At 39.5% G+C, this 25,895-nt stretch overlaps 2 protein-coding genes across 4 annotated transcripts; both read right to left on the minus strand.

The window, feature by feature from the left end:
- Positions 1 to 1,576: 1,576 nt before the first annotated feature.
- On the minus strand, positions 1,577 to 17,884 carry RRH (retinal pigment epithelium-derived rhodopsin homolog). Of its 2 annotated transcripts, XM_026848183.1 has the most exons (7): positions 15,072 to 17,884; positions 8,412 to 8,602; positions 6,675 to 6,774; positions 5,803 to 5,956; positions 5,277 to 5,445; positions 3,053 to 3,231; positions 1,577 to 2,142 (listed from the first exon to the last, which is right to left on the minus strand). In XM_026848183.1, the coding sequence occupies exons 1-7, from the start codon at positions 15,175 to 15,177 to the stop codon at positions 2,037 to 2,039; spliced, it is 1,005 nt and encodes a 334-aa protein (XP_026703984.1). In that variant the 5' UTR covers positions 15,178 to 17,884; the 3' UTR covers positions 1,577 to 2,036. The 2 variants fall into 2 exon arrangements, with proteins under 2 accessions (XP_026703984.1, XP_026703985.1); XM_026848184.1 differs by lacking the exon at positions 3,053 to 3,231.
- Positions 17,885 to 20,785: 2,901 nt separating this feature from the next.
- On the minus strand, positions 20,786 to 25,709 carry GAR1 (GAR1 ribonucleoprotein). 2 transcript variants are annotated; one of them, XM_026848186.1, is made up of 7 exons: positions 25,551 to 25,709; positions 25,199 to 25,386; positions 24,965 to 25,119; positions 23,598 to 23,657; positions 23,057 to 23,192; positions 22,022 to 22,132; positions 20,786 to 21,677 (listed from the first exon to the last, which is right to left on the minus strand). In XM_026848186.1, the coding sequence occupies exons 2-7, from the start codon at positions 25,371 to 25,373 to the stop codon at positions 21,664 to 21,666; spliced, it is 651 nt and encodes a 216-aa protein (XP_026703987.1). In that variant the 5' UTR covers positions 25,374 to 25,386; positions 25,551 to 25,709; the 3' UTR covers positions 20,786 to 21,663. The 2 variants fall into 2 exon arrangements, with proteins under 2 accessions (XP_026703987.1, XP_026703986.1); XM_026848185.1 differs by having other exon boundaries at positions 25,199 to 25,709.
- Between the last annotated feature and the right edge of the window lie 186 nt (positions 25,710 to 25,895).

The following is a 25,895-nucleotide window of genomic DNA, read 5'->3' on the forward strand; positions in this document are numbered from 1 at the left end:
GAGTGTTGATGTGCTCGAGGGCAGGGAGGCTCTGCAGAGAGACCTGGACAGGCTGGAGCCATGGGCTGAGCCCAACTGGAGGAGTTTCAATAAGGGCAAATGCCGGGGGCTGCCCTTGGGCCACAACAACCCCCAGCAGCGCTACAGGCTTGGGGAGGAGTGGCTGGAGAGCTGCCAGTCAGAGAGGGACCGGGGCGGGGTGGGGGGCTGTTGTTGATTGACAGTCCGATAAACAGGAGCCATCAGTGTGCCCAGGTGGCCAAGAAGGCCAATGGCATCCTGGATTGTGTCAGCAATAGCGTGGCCAGCAGGGGCAGGGAAGGGATCTCACCCCTGTACTGGGCACTGGTGAGGCCGCACCTCGATTCCTGTGTTCAGTTTTGGGCCCCTCACTACAAAAAGGACATTGAATGACTCGAGCGTGTCCAGAGAAGGGCAACGGAGCTGGTGCAGGGTCTGGAGCACAGGTCGTACGGGGAGCGGCTGAGGGAACTGGGGGTGTTTAGTCTGGAGAAGGGGAGGCTGAGGGGAGACCTCATCGCCCTCTACAGCTCCCTGAAAGGAGGTTGCAGAGAGCTGGGGATGAGTCTCTTGAACCAAGTAATAAGCGATAGGACAAGAGGGAATGGCCTCAAGTTGTGCCAGGGAAGGTTTAGACTGGATATTAGGAAGCATTTCTTTCCAGAACGGGTTGTTGGAATGGGCTGCCCAGGGAGGTGGTGGAGTCCCCATCCCTGGAGATGTTTAAGAGTTGCGTTGACATAGCGCTGAGGGATATGGTGTAGTTGGGAACGATCAGTATTAGATTTATGGTTGGATGATCTTCAAGGTCTTTTCCAGCCTTGATGATTCCGTGAAAATATCTCTTTGCTCCTTCTAAGAGGCAATGCATTAGTTACTGTCCATAAAGTGTTCCAAGGTTCCTGAAGAAAATCTAGTACAGCATGATGATATTGCATAGCATTTTCTTTAATACTAAAAATTACAAATTAATAGATTCCAGATCTAGATTCCAGAGCTTTTAAAAAATCCTCTAAAAATTTTTTTACCAAAAAAACCATGCATATTTTAAATAAATTACAGTCTGCAAAGCCAAACTTCAGATGCATGCAATACATAATAAAAGATATTTATTCTCAAAATCTGAGAATCATCAAGAGTTCATATACTACCAGTCATAAATAGATTTATACACAGTCATCTTTTCCATCCTGGATAAATCCATTGCTCACATCACCAAAGGTATTTTTTGAAAATTACACAACAGACCTATAGAACCATGCGATTGACTGAGAAATGTTGAGGAATGACCATAAATATTTACTTGGTTTTACGTGGCTCCCAAGCATCAAGCTTTAGGGTGCATTTTGTCTCATTTTCAGGATTTGCTGTGCAGTCACAAGCACTAGAAATGTACTACTACGAAAACAAAAGCTGTCTTTCTTACAAATTATTTTCGTTGTATGAGTCAAAACTTTAAAAAGACATTAAATATCCTAAAACTCCTTTAAAATCCTAACAGCTGATAACAAGTTCTACAGGGTTTGGCTAGATATTTTGATATCTTAACATCAACAAAGACACTTGGTACAGAAATATATTGACACAGGGAGAATCCAGAATATTTCAAGTCTGGAAAACTTTCAAGGGAGGTTGAGGGAAAGTAATTCATGAAAGGAATTACAGGTGCAAAATCTGTGTTAATGAACCTAAGCACTTCTTGCTTCAGTCTCTCCCTGCCCTGTGTCACCTTGTCCAACCCTGTAAAAGTCACAGTGACCATTTCACTAGCCTTTTTTATTTGGGACAGACTTATTGAGCCAATAAACCTCACTCTCAAAAACTAAAGTCTTAGCAGCTTTGTCTTCTTAACCTACTTAAAAAGATTACTGTGATTAACAGACCCAGGCTGGCTGGGGCAGATTATTATTTCAAAAGATTAATCTTCCAAAAGATTAATCTTCCAAAAGATTAATTAACTTTAACCCAGATTTCACTCCTTTCCATGTAACACATTCAGGCAAATGACATGAGTTCTATGATGTCAGTGCACTTTGAGATACACTCATGGGCAAGGCATTGTTTATAGCTATCTCTTCTCTTTTCTGACATCGCACCATTGCCAGGATTGCCCTCCGAAACCTGCAAAGGACAAGAAAGGGAAAGCAGAAATATTGTTGGCTGAAGAACCAAATACAAAGAAAAACTGGGTGAGCTGGCCTTAAGTATTACAACGGGTTTCAATTTTAGTAAAATTTATATAAAAAATGGTGTATTTAGAATCAAAAGGATCCAAGTGTCTTTCACTTCCGTGTACAGGAATAACTCAGTTCAGTGTTTCTTCTACAACAGGGATCACAGCAGCTTTTGCTTATCTCAGAACAGGGTATAGCCACCAGATGAACTTACAGAATGGGGAAAAAAGATGGTTTTTCACTGACTCATCAGGATCAGATAAGTTCACCTAGACAGAGATCACAGGCTCTGCTTCTAGGTTGGTAGTAGAGAAAGGAAGGCTACCTCTTTGAAAATCCAGTTTTCAGTCAGTGGCACTGGCTTGGTTAGAGCATTTGATAAGCTTGCTCAAAACAGAAGAACAGGCTTAGTTTATTTACTTTAATGAAAAGTGTCTATTCATCCTAATCAGGCAGAATATGACACATCCCAAATGAAGCAAGGAAACTACAGAAATTACATGTCACTAAGCCACTACACATTTTGACCACAATCGTTAAAACCAGTCTATTGCTGATGCAACCCAAATTCTGTAATGAGTGCCTTTGAGAAAACACAAAAGGACTTTCAAAACTCTCTTACAAAAGCTTTGTTAATGTGCTCTCAAAAATCTTTATCAATTCAGTATGTTCTGATGATGATCAAAACAACTTCTTTTAGACTTTCCTGTCCAAAATGTCATCTTTAGTAAATCAACACTGGCTTACCCTTTGAGCTCTTTGCTAATCAGTTTATCATATTTTACAGATGATCCCTCTATAGTTAGATGATATGCAAAAATCATGAAGTAGACTGATACTAAATTAGGAACACTTACTTTTTGTTTGCAACAACATAAATGCAGGGATTATAGAATGTGGAGGATTTTGCAAATAGAGGAGCTATGATAGCCATTGCAGGAGAAATTTTCTTTGGGTCTCCAAAGGAAGACCATAAACACACAATAGAATATGGAGACCACGCCATCAAGAACATTACAATCATCACAACAGACATCTGTAAAACAAGAGGAACAAACACATAGCCAGTATTACCTGAAAATGAAGACCTCACAACCTAACCTCAAAAGCACATGCACCTGTGTGAAAACAGAGCTATCCAGAACAAAATAACACCATGCAAACCAGCAACTTGGCAAATTTTGACAGATTATAATGAAATCTCACTTCAGGGATTTAATAGCACATCACACTGCTGTGTATTTTGGCACGCTATGTACAATCTTCCTTTACAGTCAGCACTACTGATTATGTTAAATCTGTCCATCAAAAGTTTCAGTGTCCAGAGAGGACCATAACAGGTCACTGAGGGATGCTTTCAAAAACTACAAATACGAACAAAGAGAAAAATCTAAGCCAAACATTTAATAAATCTGTTAATACAAATATTTCCTAAAGCTTAACTATGGTACAATTAAATAAAAGAAAGCAAATATTCTAGGACACAAAAGCTCAGCCCATATACTTAAGGAACCCAGAAGTGTCTGCTTGGTTTAATGCAGCATGATAGCCATGTTCAAGCATTATACCAAGGAGATATCTGAGCAGTTGTGTCTTCTCTGCCTGCCTGTCAGAGAGAAGAGTCAGGGCATATTGGGCTTCACACATCAGAACACACCACTCCACAGCTAGAACTGAACAGCGACAAACTGGGGGTAGTGGGAGGCTAGGAGAGGAATCAACAGGGACAGACTTATCTGGCTTTTGTCAGGGACATAAATCAGGAATGGAAACAGGAATGGAAATCTGAAATTTATCAAGAGAACAAAACAAATCACTAGAAACCCAAACAAAACTGCAGGGCTCTTTACATGTCAGGATTCCCTAGTGTTGTTTACCTATACCCTTATTCTGTCTTACAGTGATGAACAAAATGAGAAATAAGAAGTAAATGGCTACTTCATATGAGCTGGTCTAGAGCATGACCAATAAACAAGCAGTGACTCTCTCCATGGAAGATTCCTATTTAAATACAAACGCAATACCTATCGATAATGTAAAGAAAAAACTCTTTTGTTTAGAAGTCTGCTTGGTGCATAGAAAACTTAGAAGATGCCAATCTGTGGAAAAGCAAGTAGTCCAGTTCTAAAGAAAGATACTGCTTAACTCCAAAACTTCAGTCTTTTCTCTTTTCCCTTATTCTCTAAAAATATAACTCAGTGTCTTCAACTGCAAAACAGAAAAAATGCATTTTCTTCACAAATGTGAGTCTAGATTTATAATTGAATTCTTAGTATCAAGCATTCTGAAAGTTCTTCAGAAGAGCAAAATGCTCAAATTATTATTTTTAGGTAGAAATACCATTTTTCAGAATTTAGCAATAAGAAAGTTTTCCAAGGAATATCAAGTTTGCATTGATAAGTAATTCAAAAGCATAGGTACATAGTCTTCTGTCCAAATCTATCTCACATTTTCATCATGCCCAACCATAAAACATATCTTTACACAAAATCAAAGAAGCTAGTGAACTTCAAGCATTCTCAAGGACTTTTATATGTTAAAAGAATGTCAGTCTTCCAGGAAGGATATAGCATTTTATGCCAAAACTCATATTTACTACCATTTACATAAGAAAGAGATATGCTCATCAGGTAGAAAAGAACAAGGGATTTGAATCACACAGCTCAGGAGCTTGGAAATGCATTTTCATTTCTAGGTCATGAGTTCAAATCAGAGTTGACCAATCCATTTAAGACCAGATACACCTGGGAACCCAGCAGTAAGCCTAAAGGACTCCTAGGACACCTTTGAGGTACATTTCTGTGTAATGGCAGAGGGCAGAGGCAAGGAAAATTCACATTGTTTGCAGCCTTCAAAGTAGCTATTCATCTGGAAAGAGTATTAGGTCAAAAGCAAAGAATCTAGTGTTCTGAGTCAAGCCAAGAGTTTTCATCAAGGCTAAATTTCAGCCAATATTTAGTACAAAGGAAAAGGGGGAATGCGGGAATCAGATATGCTTAAAAGGCTGTACTGTTCCTTTGTCCCCAAGACTTTAACACAAAAGAACACGCTTAAAACAAAACATGCCTTCATTTGCCATACCTTTGTCACATCTACTTGGTCAGACCAATCTACGTTGATGCTCTCCAGGCAGCTACTGCTCGCATATTGTTTCATTGTCCGGGAAACATTGTAATAACAGTAAAACATGACTGTTAAGGGTACAACAAAATTAACAGCAATTACACTCATTGTGTAGGAAACAAAGGACCTGATAAAACAGAAAAACAAAATACAGTAACTTACAAATAGTCATCCAGGAAAAGTTACTACAGAATTTTATATTTTGATTTGGTAACGAAATTTTAAAACAAGCTTTTAAAGAATTAGAAATAATTTCTTTAATTTTTTTATTAGCAACTATAAGTCTTGCAGTTTTCAAGCACAGCTCAATTCCCATGTTTTTTCTAGACTTGCTTTATATTATTTCCATTGCTTTAAAATTATTTTTAAGAATTAGGCTTCATACTTCAGAAAGAAAAAGTTATGCTCATATAATGGTGAATTAAATAATCTTAGCCTTCATTGAGACAGCAAATTTAAAAGAAAAGGTGAAGAGGAATCTTACACATCATTTTTCCTCCAGTTTACTGTGCATGTTGCTCCTGTCGGATCCGGAGCGTAGCTAGCCCAGCCTACAGTAGGCATGGAAGCCCAAAATACTGCATTTATCCAAGCAGCAAGGATTAGAGTGGCATAGCTACGGGTAGTCATTCTTCTTCCTGTGGCCAAGCACATAAAATCACAAACCGCTGTCAAATTTTGCTTCTTTCCAGTGTTGAATTTGAATGACAAGTTGCTTCCAGCAAGCACATACGAGGTTAATAATGATCCTTTCAAAGGCCTACACTCCTGAACACTGTAGCATACCTATTTCATACTGCTGAATGACATCTCAAGTTTACAAGCCTGTAACGCTACTTAAATACCATCATCCATTCCAACTCACAGCATACAGGCAATACCTGATCCCAACCCCATGCCAAAAAGCTTATTATGCAACACTACGTTCAAGTGTAACTTCACATGATTGCAGGGGGAGGAATTAACTATTGCAATACAGCTGTAACAGAGAGGATAGAAAAACATCCAGTACAGTATTAACACAACACTAGAGGCACACATGCACTTGACTCTCCCACAGCTAGAGGCTTTTCATATGCTTCTCTATATGTATGCGGCCCTCTAAAGTCTGGAAACAGCCATGAAAATACAGCTTATAAACAGAGTAATGGCCTAACTATGACATTTTCACTTCCACAAGCAGTACTATCCATGCCAACCAGATAACTAACGTAACCAAGTGCTGTAGGATCATGCCTTAAATTCAAATTACGCCCAGCACTGTAATTATGGAGTCATTCATGAGAAAACAATACAATTAGACTCTTATTTCTTAGAAGCCCAACAGTGAATAATTTTTGACCATAAGTACAGTACCTATATCAGGCCTGCAGATTGTCAGATAACGGTCAACTGCAACAACAGTGAGTAAACCAATACTCGCCATCCCAAAAAAGATATTTAAAGCAGCATAGATCTGAAATTTAAACAAACAAAAAATAAAACACCTTTTCTGAGAAATCTTTCAAAGGTACAAGCACAGATTTGTGGCCCGAAGGCACCACAATACATTACATTGAACCAGTATTCTCCTCCATAAGCAAGATACTGAAGGAACTAATTCAATGCAGGCAATACGGAGTTGACTCATTTAAAATTAAACATTTCAAAAGCAACCTGCCTGTGTGCACATCAAAAATCCTAAAGACAGTAGTCTAAAAAGCAAACAAACACCATACTTCAGTAAGTAAATTTTGAGATTCAGAGATAAAGAGTTTGGAGGTTGAGGGACGTTCAACTCATGCTTTCGATATATGTTAAAGAAACCTGAAGAACATTTGATTCATCAAAAAAGTCACAGCTTTAGCAAATGTGAAGTCAGTCCTGAATTGTCACACTTTCCTGTTGTATAATTACACTTATTTCACAGATACGGTACACTGATGTTCCCCATTGCCCCCATTTTACATGTCAGATCTACTGCACAGAGTAACATATGCTGCAATTCCACCAAGCTCCAAACGCATCTGCCCAGTCATCCCATGGGCAGCCTGACCAGGAAGGATGCCTGGGAGGGCTGTGTTACCACTGATACCCCAGAAATACAGAGCCCTGTGCCAGACCATATGCCACCAGGGGTTATAACAGAACCACATGATATTCAGCCATCTCAATTCACAGGATTCATTTGGTTTAGGCTGACATGAGTTGTGTTTCAAGTGATCTTAACTCCCAAAGCATTGGTACTGAGATTTCACATCAACTTCAACCCATTGTAACTCAGTCTAGATTCGAAGATGTTAAAAGTGAGTCTTCCTGTCAAACAGTGACTGAATTTTGAGCTTGAAATAACTGTGTACTCAGACAAGTGATGTCAGACTGTTCTAAACATCCATTGTAAAAAGGTCCAAAACATATAGTGTTGCTAATATTTTCCTTGAGTCACATTTTCAGCATATGCCTTCACATTACTACTCATTTTCCTAGGTACTTAAGCTCAACAGTTTTTTAACAAAGTAGATTTAAATCACAGTACACAGCAAGCAAAGGGCATGGGAAAAGTTATGGAAGCATAATTTTTCAGTTGCTCTGTTTTTAAAAATAGGCAGTAATTAAAACTCGGCTAAATCTTTAATGGAGACCAATAGTCTTGTAGGTCTTCATTTTGGATATCCTAATAGTCCCACCAAAAAGAACATGTATTTGCCAAGCAGAACTCATTAAGACCTGTCAAGCTCATTATCAAAACAGTAGCCACATGCAAAGTCTTTTAAATATCAAATAAGTCATCAAATGTGCATGTACTAGTAAAACACTCTTCATCTGGGGTTTTAATTTTCTAAGCCTTCTTAAAGCTAATTTAAAATCTCTATTTGCTAAATATAAGGTTACACTTTAATGTTTTCAGATTATGGATACAAGTTTGGAATGAAATTCATACGAAATCTTACATCCAGAAATTGCTGACATTACAGAACATCAGCTTCAGGTCTAGAGTCAGATTTTGCATCTCCATCATATCTCTTAAAGTAACTAGTATCAGGAAGAGCTACTACTTATTTCTCAGTTTGCTTTTAAGTGCTCAAAATTTTCTGTCTGACTGAATGGCAATACCTGGCATCCAGTATATCCAAATTTCCAGCTTCCATATAGGTCTGAGGCAGCAGACATGGGGTAACCAATGCCACTAACACCAATGTCAGTAAAAGCCAAGTTGATAATAATTGCGTTGGTTGCTGTCCGAAGCTCTTTGTACTTAACAAAGATGCATAACACAACAATGTTACTGAAAATGCTTATCGTTCCTGTAAAAACAGAAAAAGGGAAACTTACAAAAGATAAACACCAGCCAGTAATATACATGCAGAAGAAAATGCAGCCTATTGTAATATCTAAGTCTTAAACAAGTTTTATTTTCAGTGAATCACAATTTTGCAAAGAGGATAGACACCTGAAAATGAGAGAAATGCTTTTCCAATTAGGTAACTTTCACTTGGATTCAGCAAGTGTAGCGTTTTGCCAAACCTGGAACCTCTGATGCAATGACAAGCATAGCAGAAATTCAGAAGCCTCTAGGATTACAATTCAAACACTCCAACCACCAAGTACAGTGCTATCTTCCATGGCAAAAAAAAAAGAATGTAGGTTGGTGACTGGCCAAAAAAAAATGTGGGGTTTATGATGAATCTGATCTAGCAAAAGGCCCCTGCCACCATCTAAGATCTGCCTTTCTCGGCAGAGAGATTCCCCTGTGCATTCAGACAATAATCCTGTGCAAAAGGTATACAGGAGCTTTGACTTTGCTACCACTATTCTAGACAAACTACTCCCCTCTCTGTACATGAGGTCTCAATTCTTTGCAAACATTAGAGTTGCTCAGGTTGCTGCAAGTGGTATTTTCTAAGACTTTTCAAGCAGAGTTTGGATGATAGGCACAGCCTGCCACAGTGGCATGGCTGGGCCTGCACCAGAGCTATTTTCTCTATCTGACAAGCTCTAGGGCTGTATCATCGTCATGGTAAAAGTCCAGCTCTGCACTGAACTTGCTTCTGCCTCGCTAACCTGTGCACTTTTAAACCTTTTTGGTCTGGCTTGACTCAGACTGTGAAGTCTCTTATTAGGCAACATAAGAAATGGCCAGTAGACAAAGTTGTAACAAAGAAATATGGTACTAAAGCTAAAATGTACATTCTCCTCTCATCATGTTCAATCCCTCTGAAATTTGCTTTGGATTTAATGTTCTTTGAGGTGCCCGGGACACCTTCAGGACACTGTGCATCAGCAAGATTTTTGATCCTGGTGACCTATATTAAAACCTCCAGATCCTCCTTTTCTCCTGCTATTTCTCCTTCCTAGCCAAGTTCTACTACATGGCTTGTGCAGTGAGTTTACGTGGCACTCCCACAAAACAAGGGGGTTTTTGGTTGTGGTTTTATTCTCTTCAGACTCTAGCCTGTGGCAGAGATATCCAGAGTAAACTCCTATCCTCTAAAATTTTAATAACTCACTAATAATATAAGCTATTAATAAAGAGCTAATAAGGTTAAAAATTCCCCCTTAACCTCAGCAGAGAAAAACTCACAGCCCTTATCAATAAAATGGAGAATTACAACATGTTCAAGCAAACACAGTAATTTAAAAAATAACTTGTAAATAATAACAGGAATTTGTAAGTTGTTCATAGATTCCCTAGTCTGGCACAGCTGTTACTGTATCACTGCACCAAATCTTAAACTTACAAACACTTTTATAGCCTGGCACCTTAAATTACAAGTGCATAGTGGAATGTTATTTTGGTAGAAGTCGAACAACACATCATCCACGGAAATGCGCCTCAGAAATTTTTTTTTTTTTTTAATTCAAAAGGTTTCACCTATGAGTCAAAACACTATAATTTTCATCATTGCAGATCTGAGGCATAATTCTGTAAGGAGCTTAAGGGAATGGCTGTCATACTGAATGTAGACTTCCAAAAGCAGACCCGTCTTCTTTCACAGTCACCGCCTATCCTGCTCCAGTTCCCTGGCATTCCACCACCTCCACTGATGGGATTTCTGCTCCCCTGTTGGCTCCGCCAAAAATCTGACACGCACAGCTTAACTTTTATTGACATGCCTCTGTGGAAAGGGCAGCACAGTTTTTAAGCATTATACAATGTTTTTCCATCTCTGTCACTGTCAGTGATGCATCACAGAGTTAAAAATCTCTAACATTAGTTTATAGTCAGACTACAAACAAACTGCAGTTCAAACAACAACCTCAGATCAGCAGGGTTAAAAAACCTGAGGGCAAGAATCATTTCCAAACACTTCAGCTCTAGTTTAATTTTGAAGACTTCAACTGGTATCAGTATGAAAATTCCTTCAAACCATGGAAAGTCTTGTGGACTTCATCACTGGCAGTCCACAGGAACACAATCCATAGATTTGTAAATACCAGGACACGCCCCAGTGCATCAAACTGAGGTAGACATTTCTAGAGTTGAATATACATCAGAAGTACCATCAGAACCACTATGCTCAGCAAGAGCTATGTTAATACACCATGACAGATATGAAAAAGAACAGATGGAAAGCCAGTGCAATCATAATAACATACATAAAAATATAATGATACTTTGGATAATGGACACTAGATACACCACCAATTGTTCAACTTTTAAAATGGAGTTTCTCCATTTCAATTACATGAATTTGTACCTGAAACTCACATAAGTTTCATAGAATCCCAGAATGGGATTAGAAGGGACCTTAAAGACCATCTAGTTCCACCCCCCTGCCATGGGCAGGGACACCTTCCACTAGCCCAGGTTGCTCAAAGCCCCGTCCAGCCTGGCCTTGAACACTGCCAGGGAGGGGGCAGCCACAGCTTCTCTGGGCAACCTGTGCCAGTGCCTCACCACCCTCACAGGGAAGAATTTCTTCCTTATGTCTAATCTAAATCTACTCTCTCTCAGTTTAAAACCATTACCCCTCACCCTATTACTCACTCCCTGAGGCAGAGTCCCTCCCCATCTTTCCTGTAGCCCCCTTGCAGTACTGGAAGGCCGCTATAAGGTCTCCCTGGAGCCTTCTCTTCTCTGGGCTGAACAACCCCAACTCTCTCAGCCTGTCCTCACAGGGGAGGTGCTCCAGCCCCCTGATCATCTTTGTGACCTCCTCTGGACTGGCTCGAGCAGGTCCATGTCCTTATGTCGGGGAGCCCAGAGCTGGACACAGCACTGCAGGTGGGGTCTCATGAGAGCGAAGTAGAGGCAGAGGATCCCCTCCCTCGACCTGCTGGCCACACTTCTTTTGATGCAGCCCAGGACACGGTTGGCTTTCTGGGCTGAGAACGCACATTGCTGGCTCACAGTCAGTTTTTCATCCACCAGTACTCCCAAATCCTTCTCCACAGGGCTGCTCTGAATTCACTGCAACATTTTATTAATCAGTACCAATTTCCTACACTACAGAAACGCTTCACAGGTTCAGTAATTTTAAAATCAACTGAGGCAAAATTATAATTAATTCTTGGCTATCCATTCTCTTTTCAAAAACACCAAGTATGTCTGTTCTCAGGTGCAAGTCTCCTGCTTAGTACACAGAAAATATATTACAGATGATGTTGGAGACGCATAGCCACACAGATGCCATCAGCTATCATATCATATATTCACACATTTCAGGAATGACATGGTGATGCTATGAGCCCCTAAAATGGACAAAAGCAGGGAGCTGGGGATGTGATCTGAAACCAGTACCATAGTCAAAGCACTAACAGTGCCAGTTCTGTCAGCTCTCCTGTTGACAGTTAGTATGTCATCTTTTGGGAGAGAAGAAGCAAAATAGGATTACAAGTTTCTAAAGCAATGTGGGCTTCTTATGAGGCATGCTTTAACAAGTATTACAGCTACCAAGTATGAAATCAGAAATCCAAGAGGACTGTAAACTCTTATCCTCAGGGTGAAGGAAGAATCCTGCTAGACACACTTCAGTGCTTCAAAGCCCAATCTTAAAATGAAAGGGGGGAAGGGGAGGGAACCAAACCAAACAAGGGAAGAGAAAGTGGAAATTACTAAGCCTATGTTCATTAAAAATTTTAGCATCATAATAATAGAGAAAAAAAAAATGTTCTGGGGAGTAAAATGTAATAAAGAAGATGGATTCCATCTTGAACAAAGTGAGAAAAAGCATGCAGATTCAAGAAATGCTCTCTTGTTTCCAAGAATCAGGTCAAATAGAAGAACAAAGTTTCTCCAGGCAGCAGCTAAGCAGTGCCCATTACAAGAGCAATGAAACTAGTGAAGGTACTGGAGAACAAGTCCTGTGAGACACAGCTGAAGGAACTGGGGTTGTTTAGCCCAGAGAAAAGGAGGCTTAGGGGAGACCTTATCGCTCTCTACAACTACCTGAAAGGAGGTTCTAGGGAGGTGGGTGTCAGTCTCTTCTCCCAATTAACAAGTGATATGACGACAGGAAACATCCTCAAGTTGAACCAAGGGAGGTTTAGATTGTATATTAGGAAAAAATTATTCACCAAAAGGGTTGTCAAGCATTGGAACAGGCTGCCCAGGAAAGTGGTTGAGTCACCATCCCTGGAGGTAAAGACATGTACATGTGGCATTTAGGGATATGATTTAGTGGTGGACTTGGCAGTGCTAGGTTAATGGTTGGACATGATGATCTTAAAGGTCTTTTCCAATCTAAACGATTCTATGAGTCTACGATTTCTTAGAGGGCAGGGAGTGCAGACCAAGCCCAAGCCTTTCAGTAACCTGAAATCATCAGCTGGGATGAATTCATGTGATTCAGAAGAAGCACATGGATGCTGCCACTTGGCCTGTGAAACACCTTTGGGTTAGACAACGATTTCCATATTTCTTTAATTAAACCTTGTAGTTTTGTGAAGATGAAGATAAAAACCCCATGACCAAGAGCAGAATAATTTCTTATTTTCCTTCTTCCCAGGGAAGCAACAAAAACTAAAGGCAGACCAAATGCAAATACAAGCCCTAACAGAGTTAAACAAGACACATGGGTAGTAGCATCAAAACAATGAAGGTTAGGTCCATATATAACACAGAATTTACTTTTCTAGTTAGCATTTTAAAATGATACCAGAGCATTTCACCATTATAATAAAATGAAGGAGATCCATGAGGCAGTACTGCTTCCTGCAGTGCGAGTACCCTTGTTGTCATCTCTAAAATTAACACACTGACCACTGTACAGTGAAATAATTACTTCTCAGAAAACAATTATTTGCAAAAGAGAGAAGCATTCACTCAAAACTTTTAAAAAGCAGCATAGTGATGAACGCTATATCTATACTTCATTGTTATTCTTAGACATCTGCTTATTAACACAGCTTAAATTTTCTAGATGTGAGATTTGCCGTGGTAAGGCACTTTGCAAAGCGATCAGTCATACTTTCAAAGATGTTACAGACCTTACTGTCAAAAACATTCCTCATTAACAAAGCAATTACCAAGCTACTTGTGATTTACTATACTCCCCCAATTATAAACAGGAAAAAAAAAACAACAAACAAACCAAACCACAAAGTAATCCAACTTTTTTTTTTTTAAGACAGTTTCATTGATCAATTTTAATTAAAATATAACAAGTGTTATATATATTTGTAGCGCCTAATAGATCCAGTTACTTCTGTGGTAGTACTACAGCATGTATCTGGCCTTCCAATACTTGAACATCACCCATTTCTACAGCTTCTTAACCAGTCTAGTGATCTGTGTAGCTGTTCTACCAGTTTCTCTAAAAACCTGAAATAATTTATTGCTTTTGCATTCAAAAATACCCTCTTTACCATAACAGCAATTTGACACTCACCACTTCAAACAGATATGCTAAATAAAATGTGACCATCAGCAATACTATTTCATATAAACCTTAAAGTACATTAATATTTTTAAGTATTTTAAAAACCAGTTATAACATAGTCAATGTATGGTACAGCCTACGAATAGAGTATTTATAAACTGATTTAATTTTCCATAATAAAGGTATAGAAGGCCTATTTTTAAACACAGCAGGTTTCAGTTTTTGGTCAGGTCAATATTTTGTTGCTATAACACTCAATGCTTCAGAAAAATATTACTGAAGCATTTGTGGTTATAACAATGAGAAAATTTTCAAGGGGAAAAAAAACCACTAATTCCATAATGGTTCAAGTTTAGCCAAAGGCTATTGCAGTCACAGGGAACGAACACAATGTCAAGCCTTCCAACATGCTTTTTCTAACATGTGTCATCAGTGAAAAATACAGCTGCAACTGGAGTCTGCTCTTCTCTGATTAATGACCAGCTCCCTCCCTCAAAGTCACATTCCAACCCTTCCCCTTACATCCCCCTAACAGACACCCGCTCACATGCTCAGACTACACGTATATTACTACAAACATGTGGCCCAGGAGAAATCTCAAGATAGCTTCGAGCACATCACAGAAAAATGCAAGATGTGACAGCTATGCCCTATTTTTATCTCTTTTGCAAGCTGGCAGAAATTAATTCTCACTCTCTTCTATAATTACATATCAACAAAATATATTTTTCGAGACACAACACTGGCTTCAAATATAGAACAGAAAACTTAGATGTTTCTCCACACTTCAGTCGGCTTGCTGACTGCTAACTTGTCAGTAAACTATAGAGAAAAGCCATCAGACGTTTGTGTAATACAAAATGAAATATCATCTCTGTTACTACACAAAATGAGCATTCAGATCTACAGTTCTATTTTTAAAAGTTACACAACAATTTGCCAATGGCCATACCTGCTGTTATTAAGTAAGCTGCAACTATGTTGTGCTCAGTCTGTGTAAAGGCTGAATGAGCTTCATTGTCACTTTCTGAGGAATTGGATGAATCGTTCCAATGCATTTTGGACAAAAGAGACTGTCGTCTAACCTCTGCGATAATTCATCAAGACCACGAAACACTACAAAACCCTGTCAGGCAAATTCTTTCATTATTCAACAGACTCACTAAACAATTAAAAAAAGGGGGGTAGGGTGCAGTTCCCCCTACCATTCACAGCCTCCAACCACGATTTAATTAGACTAAAGTGCAAAGAAGTTTACACTCTAAGTCTATGCAAGAGATTGTTAATTCAAACAAAGAGCAGCATAGAACTGAGTGTTTTTCCAACAGTGTGCTTAAATTTCATTCTCACTGCTAAAGAGATTATCTGTCACATGCCCCCAAACTTTTTCCTTCAAACCTCTTGTGCAATGCTTAGGAAACCTCAAAAAAAGTTGGCTCAGGTCAGCTGGTCATCAGCCTGGCTTGCAATTAATTCCTGTCATCACAGAGAACACACAAAACCACAGCACAACATACAGACACAAATGGCAATTTCTTTAAAAAGCAGGATATGCTTACTCTAAAGTCCATCCCTTCAAATCTTTAAAGACCTACTTCATCGAGATTCTTAGATTGATTTAAACTCTCAAGCTGATGCAGACACAAGAACGCGGTCCAGTATTTTCTAAAGTGAGGCATAACTTTCAGAAAACTCAATCGCTACATTTCTAAAATAGAAAATATTTCTAAAATAGTCTGGTCTGCAGAAAATGCTCGTTGAATATGCCTTACAAGTCTGAGCACCCTCCGTCTCCCAAACACATACACATACACGTAAGGTTACTTCAGGCAAATTTTTCACAGCAAGTTACTGTGCAGATAATTAGGCATTTTCCAGGGGCTCGATCAGCAGCTCACGTCTTCCTCTTTTCAATTATGAGGTAGCAGAACACCAAAGTAAAGACCTTTTACAAAATCCTGCATAAATATTAGCTGAAATAAACTTTTGCCCAAAGAGTTTATATACAATATCAGTATATACAATCAAAGAAGGTATCTCCCACTCATTCCCCTTCATACACTTTTTGCCTCCAGTTTTGCATTCATAGTGGGCATAAAGGTGACAAGGATGAGCAACCAGTGGTTCTTCAGCTGTAGGTGGGTCACAGGCAGCTCAAGCGGGCTCCCAGGCTAGAGCTGTGTTTTCTGAGCAGCAGTAAGGCTGTAGTACACAGGCAGTATTGAGAAATATAGCCATCCAATAAAAAGGAAGTATACCTGAAGAGCTCTCCCGTCTCTAACTCATGAAACACTCATAGACCATTCCCTCCCAATCCTCAGCTTTCCGAAACAGACATCCTGCATCTTTCACCCATTTGAATCTAAAGGTAAGAAAATTTTTATATAAAACTTGTGCAGCCATGACATTATGTCATCATTACTACAGACGATCATGTGTCACAAATTCTACCAGCAAACACTTCTTTAATGCCACAAACCTACACTCACTCTTACAGTTCTCGGGGTACTTGTATTATTATGGTATTTTTCCTGTCAGAAGAGTATTAGGCAGGAACAAGGTGGGAGGGTTCTGAAAGGAAACACGATCTGTTTGGCAATGAAGCAACTTCCCTAGTGCCCCATAGTCCTGCCTCAAAAGATAAAAGCACAGTGATAAATTGATACCTTTGCTTTCCTCCCCTGAAACTTTGGCAAGATTTTCAAAAGCATCTCAGATCTTGAAGCTTCCACAGAAGTCAGAGTTTGCAATGTTGAATGTCTCAGAAAAGCAAAGCATTACTATTTTTATTCAGATAGGATTCCAAACTTAGAGTAGCACTTAATGAGACCATACAGATTTTATACATACTTCTTGGTTGAAATGCAAGTTTCTATTACGTGCAGTCCATCCTACATACCATCACATTGTCTCTGTCTCCTCTTTAATTTGGCTAATTTTACAGCAACAGGAATTGAGAGAAAAAAATGAAAATTAAAGGCAGATATTACTTATCATGAACCTAAAGTAATTTTTCTGGAACACTGCAGTTCGTAAAACAAAGCCAAAAAGATAAAGCAAGGAATTAAATATTAAATCATACAAATAATCCAGAAACTTGGAACCACAGCGCCTAAGCCAGATAAAATATAGCTTAGCACATTGCTTTTTAATACTGGCCTAAAAAAAAAAAAAAAACCATCCAAAACCTCAGACCGTTTCTATCCTCCAATAACAGATACTATTACTAGAGGGGCACTTTATAGCCTCAAGTGATGCTTTTCCTTACCACTTTAGCAACAAAATGCAATTTCTATTTAAGTCCATTCTTCAGGTTTTAGGTATCTGTAGAGTTATGGGACAATGCAAAACCCATTACAGGGTTTAGCAAGTTCCTTTCAATTACGTGTAAAGTATATGTCAATCCACTAGTGATTAGAAGAAACGTAAAGTTTGCATTAAAAAAATTAAAAAACAAAACCAAAGCCTCTTTCCTATTTTCAGTGATAACCGTAGTAAAAAAACCAAACCAAACCAAACCCTCCCACGGTTATTAAGAACATCACCACTAGAGGGCTCTATAAGGCAGAACTTGCCTTTTATTTTCACAAACATGCAAACGGTTCAAACCCAATGGAAAACTAATTAATAAATTTTTTTTTTTCCTCCCTCACAGAGATTTTTACTAGATTTAAACTGCTGATTAGAAAAGTTTCACTCCAAAGAGATACTCATCTGACTGAAAAAAATGCCTCGAAAAATATGCATCTCCAAAAAGCAGTAGCTATGCTTTTTTTTTTTTTTTTTTAACATGACAATCTTGCCAAGACAATACTTTGCACAACTGGAAGAAACTTTGCACCAGTATGTATCTGACTATTCAACACTGCTTCAGGCAAACATCCATTACTTCACATCAGCACTAGAGAGAATTCTTTCTATTCAACAGCCAGTGCTGCAAACATACATTAAAATATTATTATTTTCTGCACATCATCAAATTTCCCTGAAAAAGTAACAAAGCAAATCTATAAACTATTTTGAACAACCCTATCCCAGCAACTACAGAAAACACAAGGAGAAAAAAAATATCTCCAAGAAGGAATGCAGGGCCATTCTCAATGGGTAACAATTTAAGCTTTACAGTACACATCTAGGTACTACCTTCTGTTTAGCAAGGATTTAGATCCCACATAGAAAAAATAAACCCAGAATTTTAGTATGGCAAGGCTCAGATATTCTAAATACCCTTAAGCAATCTGGTCCTTGTGATTTGCCAGCAGTCGTTTTCAAAATCAGCTAAAAGTCAGGCCCTATCCACTTGTGACCACTTAGCTGTTGAATGCTCTGCCTGCCACCAGTGAGCACATGCAGACACTGACAAGTGGACAAGGAGACAGGCAGGTGACACCACTTCTGCCATGCCCCGGGTGTGAAGCCAAGCAGTGGGGTACACTGAAGCCTACCCTGAGAGCCTTGAGAGTTCCTTGAGAGGAACACTGCAGGACAGCAACCCCCTTTGTGCTGCTCGAACAAGTGGCAGGTGAGAAGTTCTTCAGGTGGCCCAGCCATTTGCTCCAAAGGCTGCCAGTGAGGGGAAACCCAGGAAACACCAAACTGTCATTGAGAGCCTACATTAACACCTTGCCCCCCACCCCCCTCGCTTCAGACTGCATCGTGACTTTTTTTCTCCACACACTACATACAACTACATGAAAACTTCCCATTTCTGCCAACATACCTATTTCTGTCAAGGTCTGGTGAGCCCACCTTTCCTGTTCTCTGCAGAAAAAAGCCTAGGATATCTATAAGCACATATATAAAACTCAAACACTTCACTTACTAGGCTCAGGAACACAATAACAGAATTACAGATAGGATTTGAATTAAAAGTTCAAGACAGGGAGGAAGGTGTCATATAAAATTAAGACAACCTGTATTTTAGTTCATTCCAGCACTACACTGTAGACAAGACATCTTAATTTTGTTAAGACACTGAGTTTTCATCCATTAGTTAGCAACTAATTGCATGAGGAGGGCAGGGTCATGCCATGGCACAAAGGTGAAGCAGAAGAGGCACTGGATGGGTCTTGCCACAACCAAACAAGATCCTTCCCCATTCAGGCAAAGGAAAACAAAAACAAATAAACAAAAAAAAAGGCACATGGCACAGCAGTCTAGCACTGCTTGCTCATATGGCAGCTCATTTCACACCTAGTCACTAAGGATGTTCTTCCTTCAGCATCTGAACATCCTACAAGCTCCACAAAGAGCTAAGATTGTAAATGTTCTCTGGATATTTGTGGTAATCTCATCCAACATTGTATGTGTAGGCCATGCCATAATGCTCCTCACCCACTTCTCAGCTGAGACTGCAATCCAGTTCCCTATAATCAAGAGGCTGATCTTCCCTCTAGAGTGGGAACGGATATTGTTCTTTAACCGCTCTGCACACAGATGTAAGTCTTTGCTTTGGCCTTGCAACAGCTTCAGGCTGACTCACTGCTCCATCTGCTGTGAGATTCAAAGCATACGCTTCTTGTCCTAGGCTGCAAGATGGCACTTCATGCAACTGAAACATCAGCTGTCACATTGTGCAGTTTAAAGGTGATAGCTGTACAGTCTTCTGATATCCTGGAAAAAAGAATGACCCTAAAGCATGCAGTGCGAATAGCAGAGAAGAGCATGAATTTGGGTGTAAGAGTGAGGACTGTGTTGTCTTCCAAGGCCAGAAGAGTATGGGAAGATCTGTCAGCTACCCACAACTAGCTACTGAAGCATCAGTGAATACAGGACCGCAGAGGATACAATTACAAATACGACAAAAGTAATGACAATTCCAGCTTCACTGCAGGTTGGTACTGTTTAACTGCAATGTGATATGCCAGAGATGCAATGACTTGAATAGGATTTTGTCTAGATAAAGGGCAATTCTACAATGCCTCAAATCAGAGCCCTAAATCGCTTAGGCCTAGCAATATACAGCAACAAAAGTCCAAACATTTCCAGAGGTCTGGATTTAACCAACCTGGTTAAAGTGTGTAGCAATACAAGGAAAATAATCAGTGTCCCTCAATTCCTGACTGTGCTGCGGTTGAACAGCAGACTCAAGTGTCTTCTCACAAAAGCAGATCTCGCAGAAATTCCAGTTTTGTGGTTTGCTTTGTTAAGCTGAATAACATTTTCATCTATTATCCGATGCAGCACCTGTTCAGACTTAACTGAATCCTTGAACATTTGTTTTGCTACCTCGTTTCCAGTTTTGTTCAATAAATTATTCAAACTGACAGTCACATTTGTTAAAACGGCCAGTAACTGTCCAATCCTGGTGCTGACAAATTACCAGTTTCTTTTTGCTAACCAGAAGGTCAATATCTCATTTGCTTGTTACTGCATTCATTAATTAAAAAGTATTCTGAAATGTACTTCTTTCCACATTGAACAAGATGTTCAGAACACTGCCATGTAGATAGATTATTCTACAGATCCCTTTTTAAAAGTGTTCGGTATGAGTCTGTGAAAGGACTTCTGACTCCAGATGAAATCTGGGGAGATTCTACTTTTCTGCTCTTACTGTATTTCCAAATTTAAAGAGAAGCACCCTGTGCTTCTCCATCCTTAAGAAGAGACAGTGCTTTTCAAAAACCCTCATATTGCATCCAATTAAAGAGACCAAAGACTTGTGCATAGTTTTTCATGCTTTTTTTAAGCAATACGTAACTGAAAGCACCGTGTGCAGAAGAGGCCTGTGATGGGCTCTCTCATCTTAGCCCTAAGGAAGCTCAGAGCACCACAGAGGTGTGGTGCCAGGACATCAAAACCTGAAGAGGCTAATGAGGAGGTGGGGGCAGTTAAAAACTCCTAGCAATTTTAGTATGTGTAATTAGATACAATTAGGTGACTTAAGAAGAGTATTAACCTTGGTCTTAATGCCTTTGGTTTTCATTGAGAAAAACCCACAGAAAAATAATACACAAAAATCCACAAAAGAGCCTTTGCTATCTTCCTTTTATACATTGTTATGTATAAAAACATGCTATCAACACAAAGGTTTGAAGTTTACTTTGTAAACAAAAGGTTCACAAAGGTTGTTTAAATGGCACTGTCCTCTGTACAGCAACTCAGAAGACTCAATATAAAAAGAGAATAAGAATTAGAGATCTATCACACATAGGTAACAGGTTCATACCGACAAATGTGCATGTAGTGAACTGGCAGGGGTTTTTGAAAAAACACTTCAATTGACTGTTTACTCCAAACTCCAACATGAAGTCAAGCATTGACCATGTCACTTGTCAGAAACAAACAGTTTAAGAGTAACATTGAATCCTGGCTTCCTTTAAAAAGTTCAAGTATATTCTCAGCAGTCTTCAGTTCTTTGCCTGGGGCTACACTCTCCTCATGTGTTGATCAACAGTCTTTAAGTGTAAAAATAACTGTCATTTTACAACTTCAAGTTTTTTATAAAAAGAACTTTGTCAGGGTCCTTTAAAAAAATTGCTCCTCATTCTTCATCTCTGCAGATGATACGGTAAGACAGCGGCGAGATACTCATGGCTCCATTTTTAATATCCTCTTCCTATTTTAAGAGGGAAGAAAAATACACTGAACAATTCACATCTTAGATGCATTTAAAGCAAATATACTATATACTTAACACTAAATCAGTTGATAGAACAAAATTTATCATCACTACCTGTTCTCACAGTCCCTTTTGAATGCAAAAAAACTAGCACGGTCTTACACAAGCATCAAAAAATGCAGAATACTGTGCTTTGGTTTAAGCTAGCTACTGTGGTGCACAGAAACTTTTTGAATAAAACTATAAACATCTATAAGAGACTAAAAAATACAACATTCTGTTTAAAAGCTTAATAAAACAAGAGCCATTCTTATTACTAAATGTAAAAACCTCACACTCACCCCGAAAGCCTCCTCCACCTCCTCTTCCTCCTCTGAATCCTCCTCCTCCACCTCTTCCTCCTCCTCTGAATCCTCCTCCTCTTCCTCCACCTCTTCCTCCTCCAAATCCTCCTAAACATAGGAAAGAAATTACACTTTGAAGGGCATATAAATTCTTTGTTATGTATAACAACTAATTTCTTTGACAGCTTCTGAAAGGAGAACAGAAAAACAGAATTGCTGGGTATTACTAGGCCAATTACTAGTACCTTGTCTCCTCTAGGGATCATGTGCAACATTTTAGGTATTGTTTAATACCTGATATACAACACCCAAAATACTAAAAAGACATTAACAAAACTTCATGATAAACTTCTTTCATGAGAGCAAAAACATTAATTACAACTATTAATAAGTAATTTACTACAACTCAACAGAACATTAAGCCAAAAAAAATTTTAAACACTTGTGCCTCACTGCAAAGGGGTAGGGTAGGAAGAAGAGGCAAGAAACTGTGATGTAAGAAAAAAAATTAACTTCAGCTTTAATTGAGAAGTACATTGCAGATGATGTTCAAAAAGCAAAGGATAAGACCTACCAGGTCATTCACCTCTCTGTCAAACACCGCATTTCAAGTATTTTGTCCAAGCTAGATGTTTAAAACATACTAAAAATACAGCTTTCACTGACGAGTTTTGAGTGTGTATTATCTGTAACCTTTTACCAAAAGTTTGCGTAGTAGTCACGCTTTCCATCTTTGTTATAAATCAGCATACTCTCCTCCCTATGCTTTGGAGCTGCTATTTAGCTAGCTACAGAAGCCTAGGTCTTGCCATTGGAAGACACATGACTGTCTCTTCCACTGAGTCATCAAACAGAAATATGCATAACATTTTACTTTGCAATACAACTGTTGATATGCAAGTACTCAATAGCAGCTTTATCAAAAAACCCCTAACCTCTCAACCAAAAACAGACAACACCCCCCACCCCCAACAACCCACACCACACCAAAAAACCCCCAACATTCTGCAGCTTCCATTCTTGGGATCTTACCTCTACCACCGCCTCTTCCTCCTCCACGTCCACCACCACGTCCTCCTCTACCACCTCCTCTGGGAGCACCTTTTTCTCCAGGCGGCCTTGGCAAAAATCTTTGAAGGGGTAGCAGTTTTGCTGGATCAATGTAAAACTGCAGGAGAAGAGTTCCATTAGGCTTTGAAAACACCAAGGCTAAAGAGCACATTAATAACTACAAATATCCACAATTTGGTCTTAGCCCTTTATGTCAAATTGTCCTCTGTAAATAGCCAAATAAAGAAAGCATGCAAGAAATAAATCACAGTGTTATAAAGTTATTAAAATACAGATGATATTTATGTGAGTTTCATTTGTTACATTTTTTTTGCGGGGCAGGAAGAAGGAAGAACGTGGCAGATACAAAAGCAAAAATGAAGAGGAAATGAATACTTATGTTTATAAAGGACAACTAGATTTTAAAGTTAATAAAAACTTAATAAAGCTTTTATTATCTGAAGACAGTATAGTTATCTAACTGATGACATGCAGAAGAATTCTGATATTGAGATTGGCTAACCTTTTGCATTTTTTTAAATGAAGAGGCTTTCATGTTCTCAGACAGTTTCACTGAAAAATACTGTTAGTTTCTTTAAGGAACACAGTAGTAATAAAACACTAGAAATTCTGATTTTGATTATTGTATGAAAGGCACATTCAGAAGTTTTATAAATTAGTATTTTATAAATGAAGCTAAACATCATCATCACAAATGAAAAATTACAATTATAAAATCAGGAGAAACTATTTCCAACTTGTCTCAGGGTTTTTTCATAGTTACAAATACAGTATTTTGTGGCAAAACAATTTTTTTGTTCTATGTATTAAGGCATAAGGAAGAACATACCAGTGGAAAGAGTACATAAAAACATAATTGTAAAGAAACAAATTTGTTTAGCAAGTGACAACTCCTTTAGCCCCAGGGTGACCTCAAGGCTTATCTAGAACAATTTACATGCTGTAGGGGCTCTGCTAGGGCTGCTGCTGGGTGGTACAACTGCCTGGCTATGCAAAGGGAAGAGCCAGCAGGGACTGCTGAACCAACGACATGCCCAGTCTCATCCTACTGTGAAGCAGCAGACACTGTAACCCCACATGCAGTCTTGCACCACTCTGTTGGCTCTCCAGTATACAAGAACTTTGGTATGTGGCTCCTATGATCAAAGAGAGCTGCTGGCCAACTCTGCTTAATTAAAACTCAAGATTAAATGGGAAGGCAAGGAGCTGCAAAATCCAGTAATAAATTTTCTTAATATTGTTATTGTAGGAAGAAAACAAGTTCCTGAAATTCAAATAATTCCGATAAAAAAGTAAATCTGAAAATTAATATATTCAGAGAGTGAGTGATTTAAACCTGCACATTTTACTTCACATTTAACACAGGAGAGGAAAATGCATGCAGCTAGTTATTGATGCTCAACCAACCAACACAAGCTAAGTCAAACTGCCATGTTACAGGGTTACTCCCCCAGTTGTCCTGCCTTTTTCTGTCAATCTGGCAGCGACCACAGAACAGCCCCAGTGCCTCTGTCTCAATAGGCTTGCTTTGCGAGAGGATGTCCTAGCACAAGCCCACTTTTATTGGCAGTTTAAGTAATAAGGTGGACAACAAGCAATAGGACATCCTAGCACAAACTCATCTTTATAATTAAGTAATAAGCTGGAGCATGAGCAAGGTCCCTTAATGCACAAAAGCTTTAAGATACAGGCACTTAATATGAATGAGCCACCTACTGACATTAACAGTTGCAGCTAGACTTGTGACTGTTCACATCTAACTGGTAGCCAAACCTCGAACTGTTTTTAAATCCTAGAGAAATTCTATTTAATAATCAATCAGCCTTTAAAAAAAACAATTGTATGTCACGCATTTTTTTTGAAGGATACAAAATCTCTCAGCTGTCCAAAGATTTCATCCACTTTACCAATCTGTTCTTTATTATCCAAGTACACTGGGGCGTTAAAATAAGGCACTTTGTTTTCTTCTGTTTTACATTTACAAACAATGTCATCTTCGCACGGATGCATGAACTCTCCCAATACTGAAATAAAGAACGAACAAGCTAAAGATCTGAAGTAGTCATTCTAAATGAAAAAATATAATCTCTTCATGTAACTTACAAACTACCCTTTCTGGAGGCCCCTGGTCATATCCGCCTCTGTTGAAGCCTCCTCGTCCACCTCCCCGTCCAAAGCCACCTCGTCCACCACGATTAAAGCCACCTCTGTCACCACCACCTCCTCCACGACTGAAGCCACCTCTTCCTCCTCCACCTCCTCTTCCACGAAAAGACATTCTCTAGTACCTCCTACATCGTGGACAAAAAATCAACTGTTTAAGATGTAAAAGATACTTCACATTTGATTTGCTGTACAAATGAAAGCCTCCTGCTAGCCTTGCTTCTTTATTTAACGGTTAACCGTTTCAGCCCTCACTAAAACCACGCAGGCACATGAAAAATCACTTTTACACCTCAGATGTCACCCACTGACACTCCAACGTGTAAAAAGGAACTAGCAGCGCCGGCGGGTTTTTCAGTCCTACTGTATGAGGGCTGAAGGTGACACTCTCCGGCCCCAGGAGAAGACTCTGCGAGCCTCCCGCCCCAGCCCCGCGGAGGAGCGGCACGAAGCCGGAACACAGTCGGCGCGCGTCCGCAGCGCCTTTCGCCCCACGGGGGACCGCCTGCAGCCTGCGTACGGGGATCCCCGAGACGGACACCGTCCCCCGCGTCCGCGGAGCCCGGCCCGCACCCGGGCGCCGGGGAAAGGCCAAGGGCCGCTGACGGCTCGGTCCCCTCCCCGCGTGCCCCCGCAC

Source organism: Athene cunicularia (assembly GCF_003259725.1).
Source record: "Athene cunicularia isolate RWA chromosome 4 unlocalized genomic scaffold, athCun1 chr4_part2, whole genome shotgun sequence".
NCBI lineage: Eukaryota > Metazoa > Chordata > Aves > Strigiformes > Strigidae > Athene > Athene cunicularia.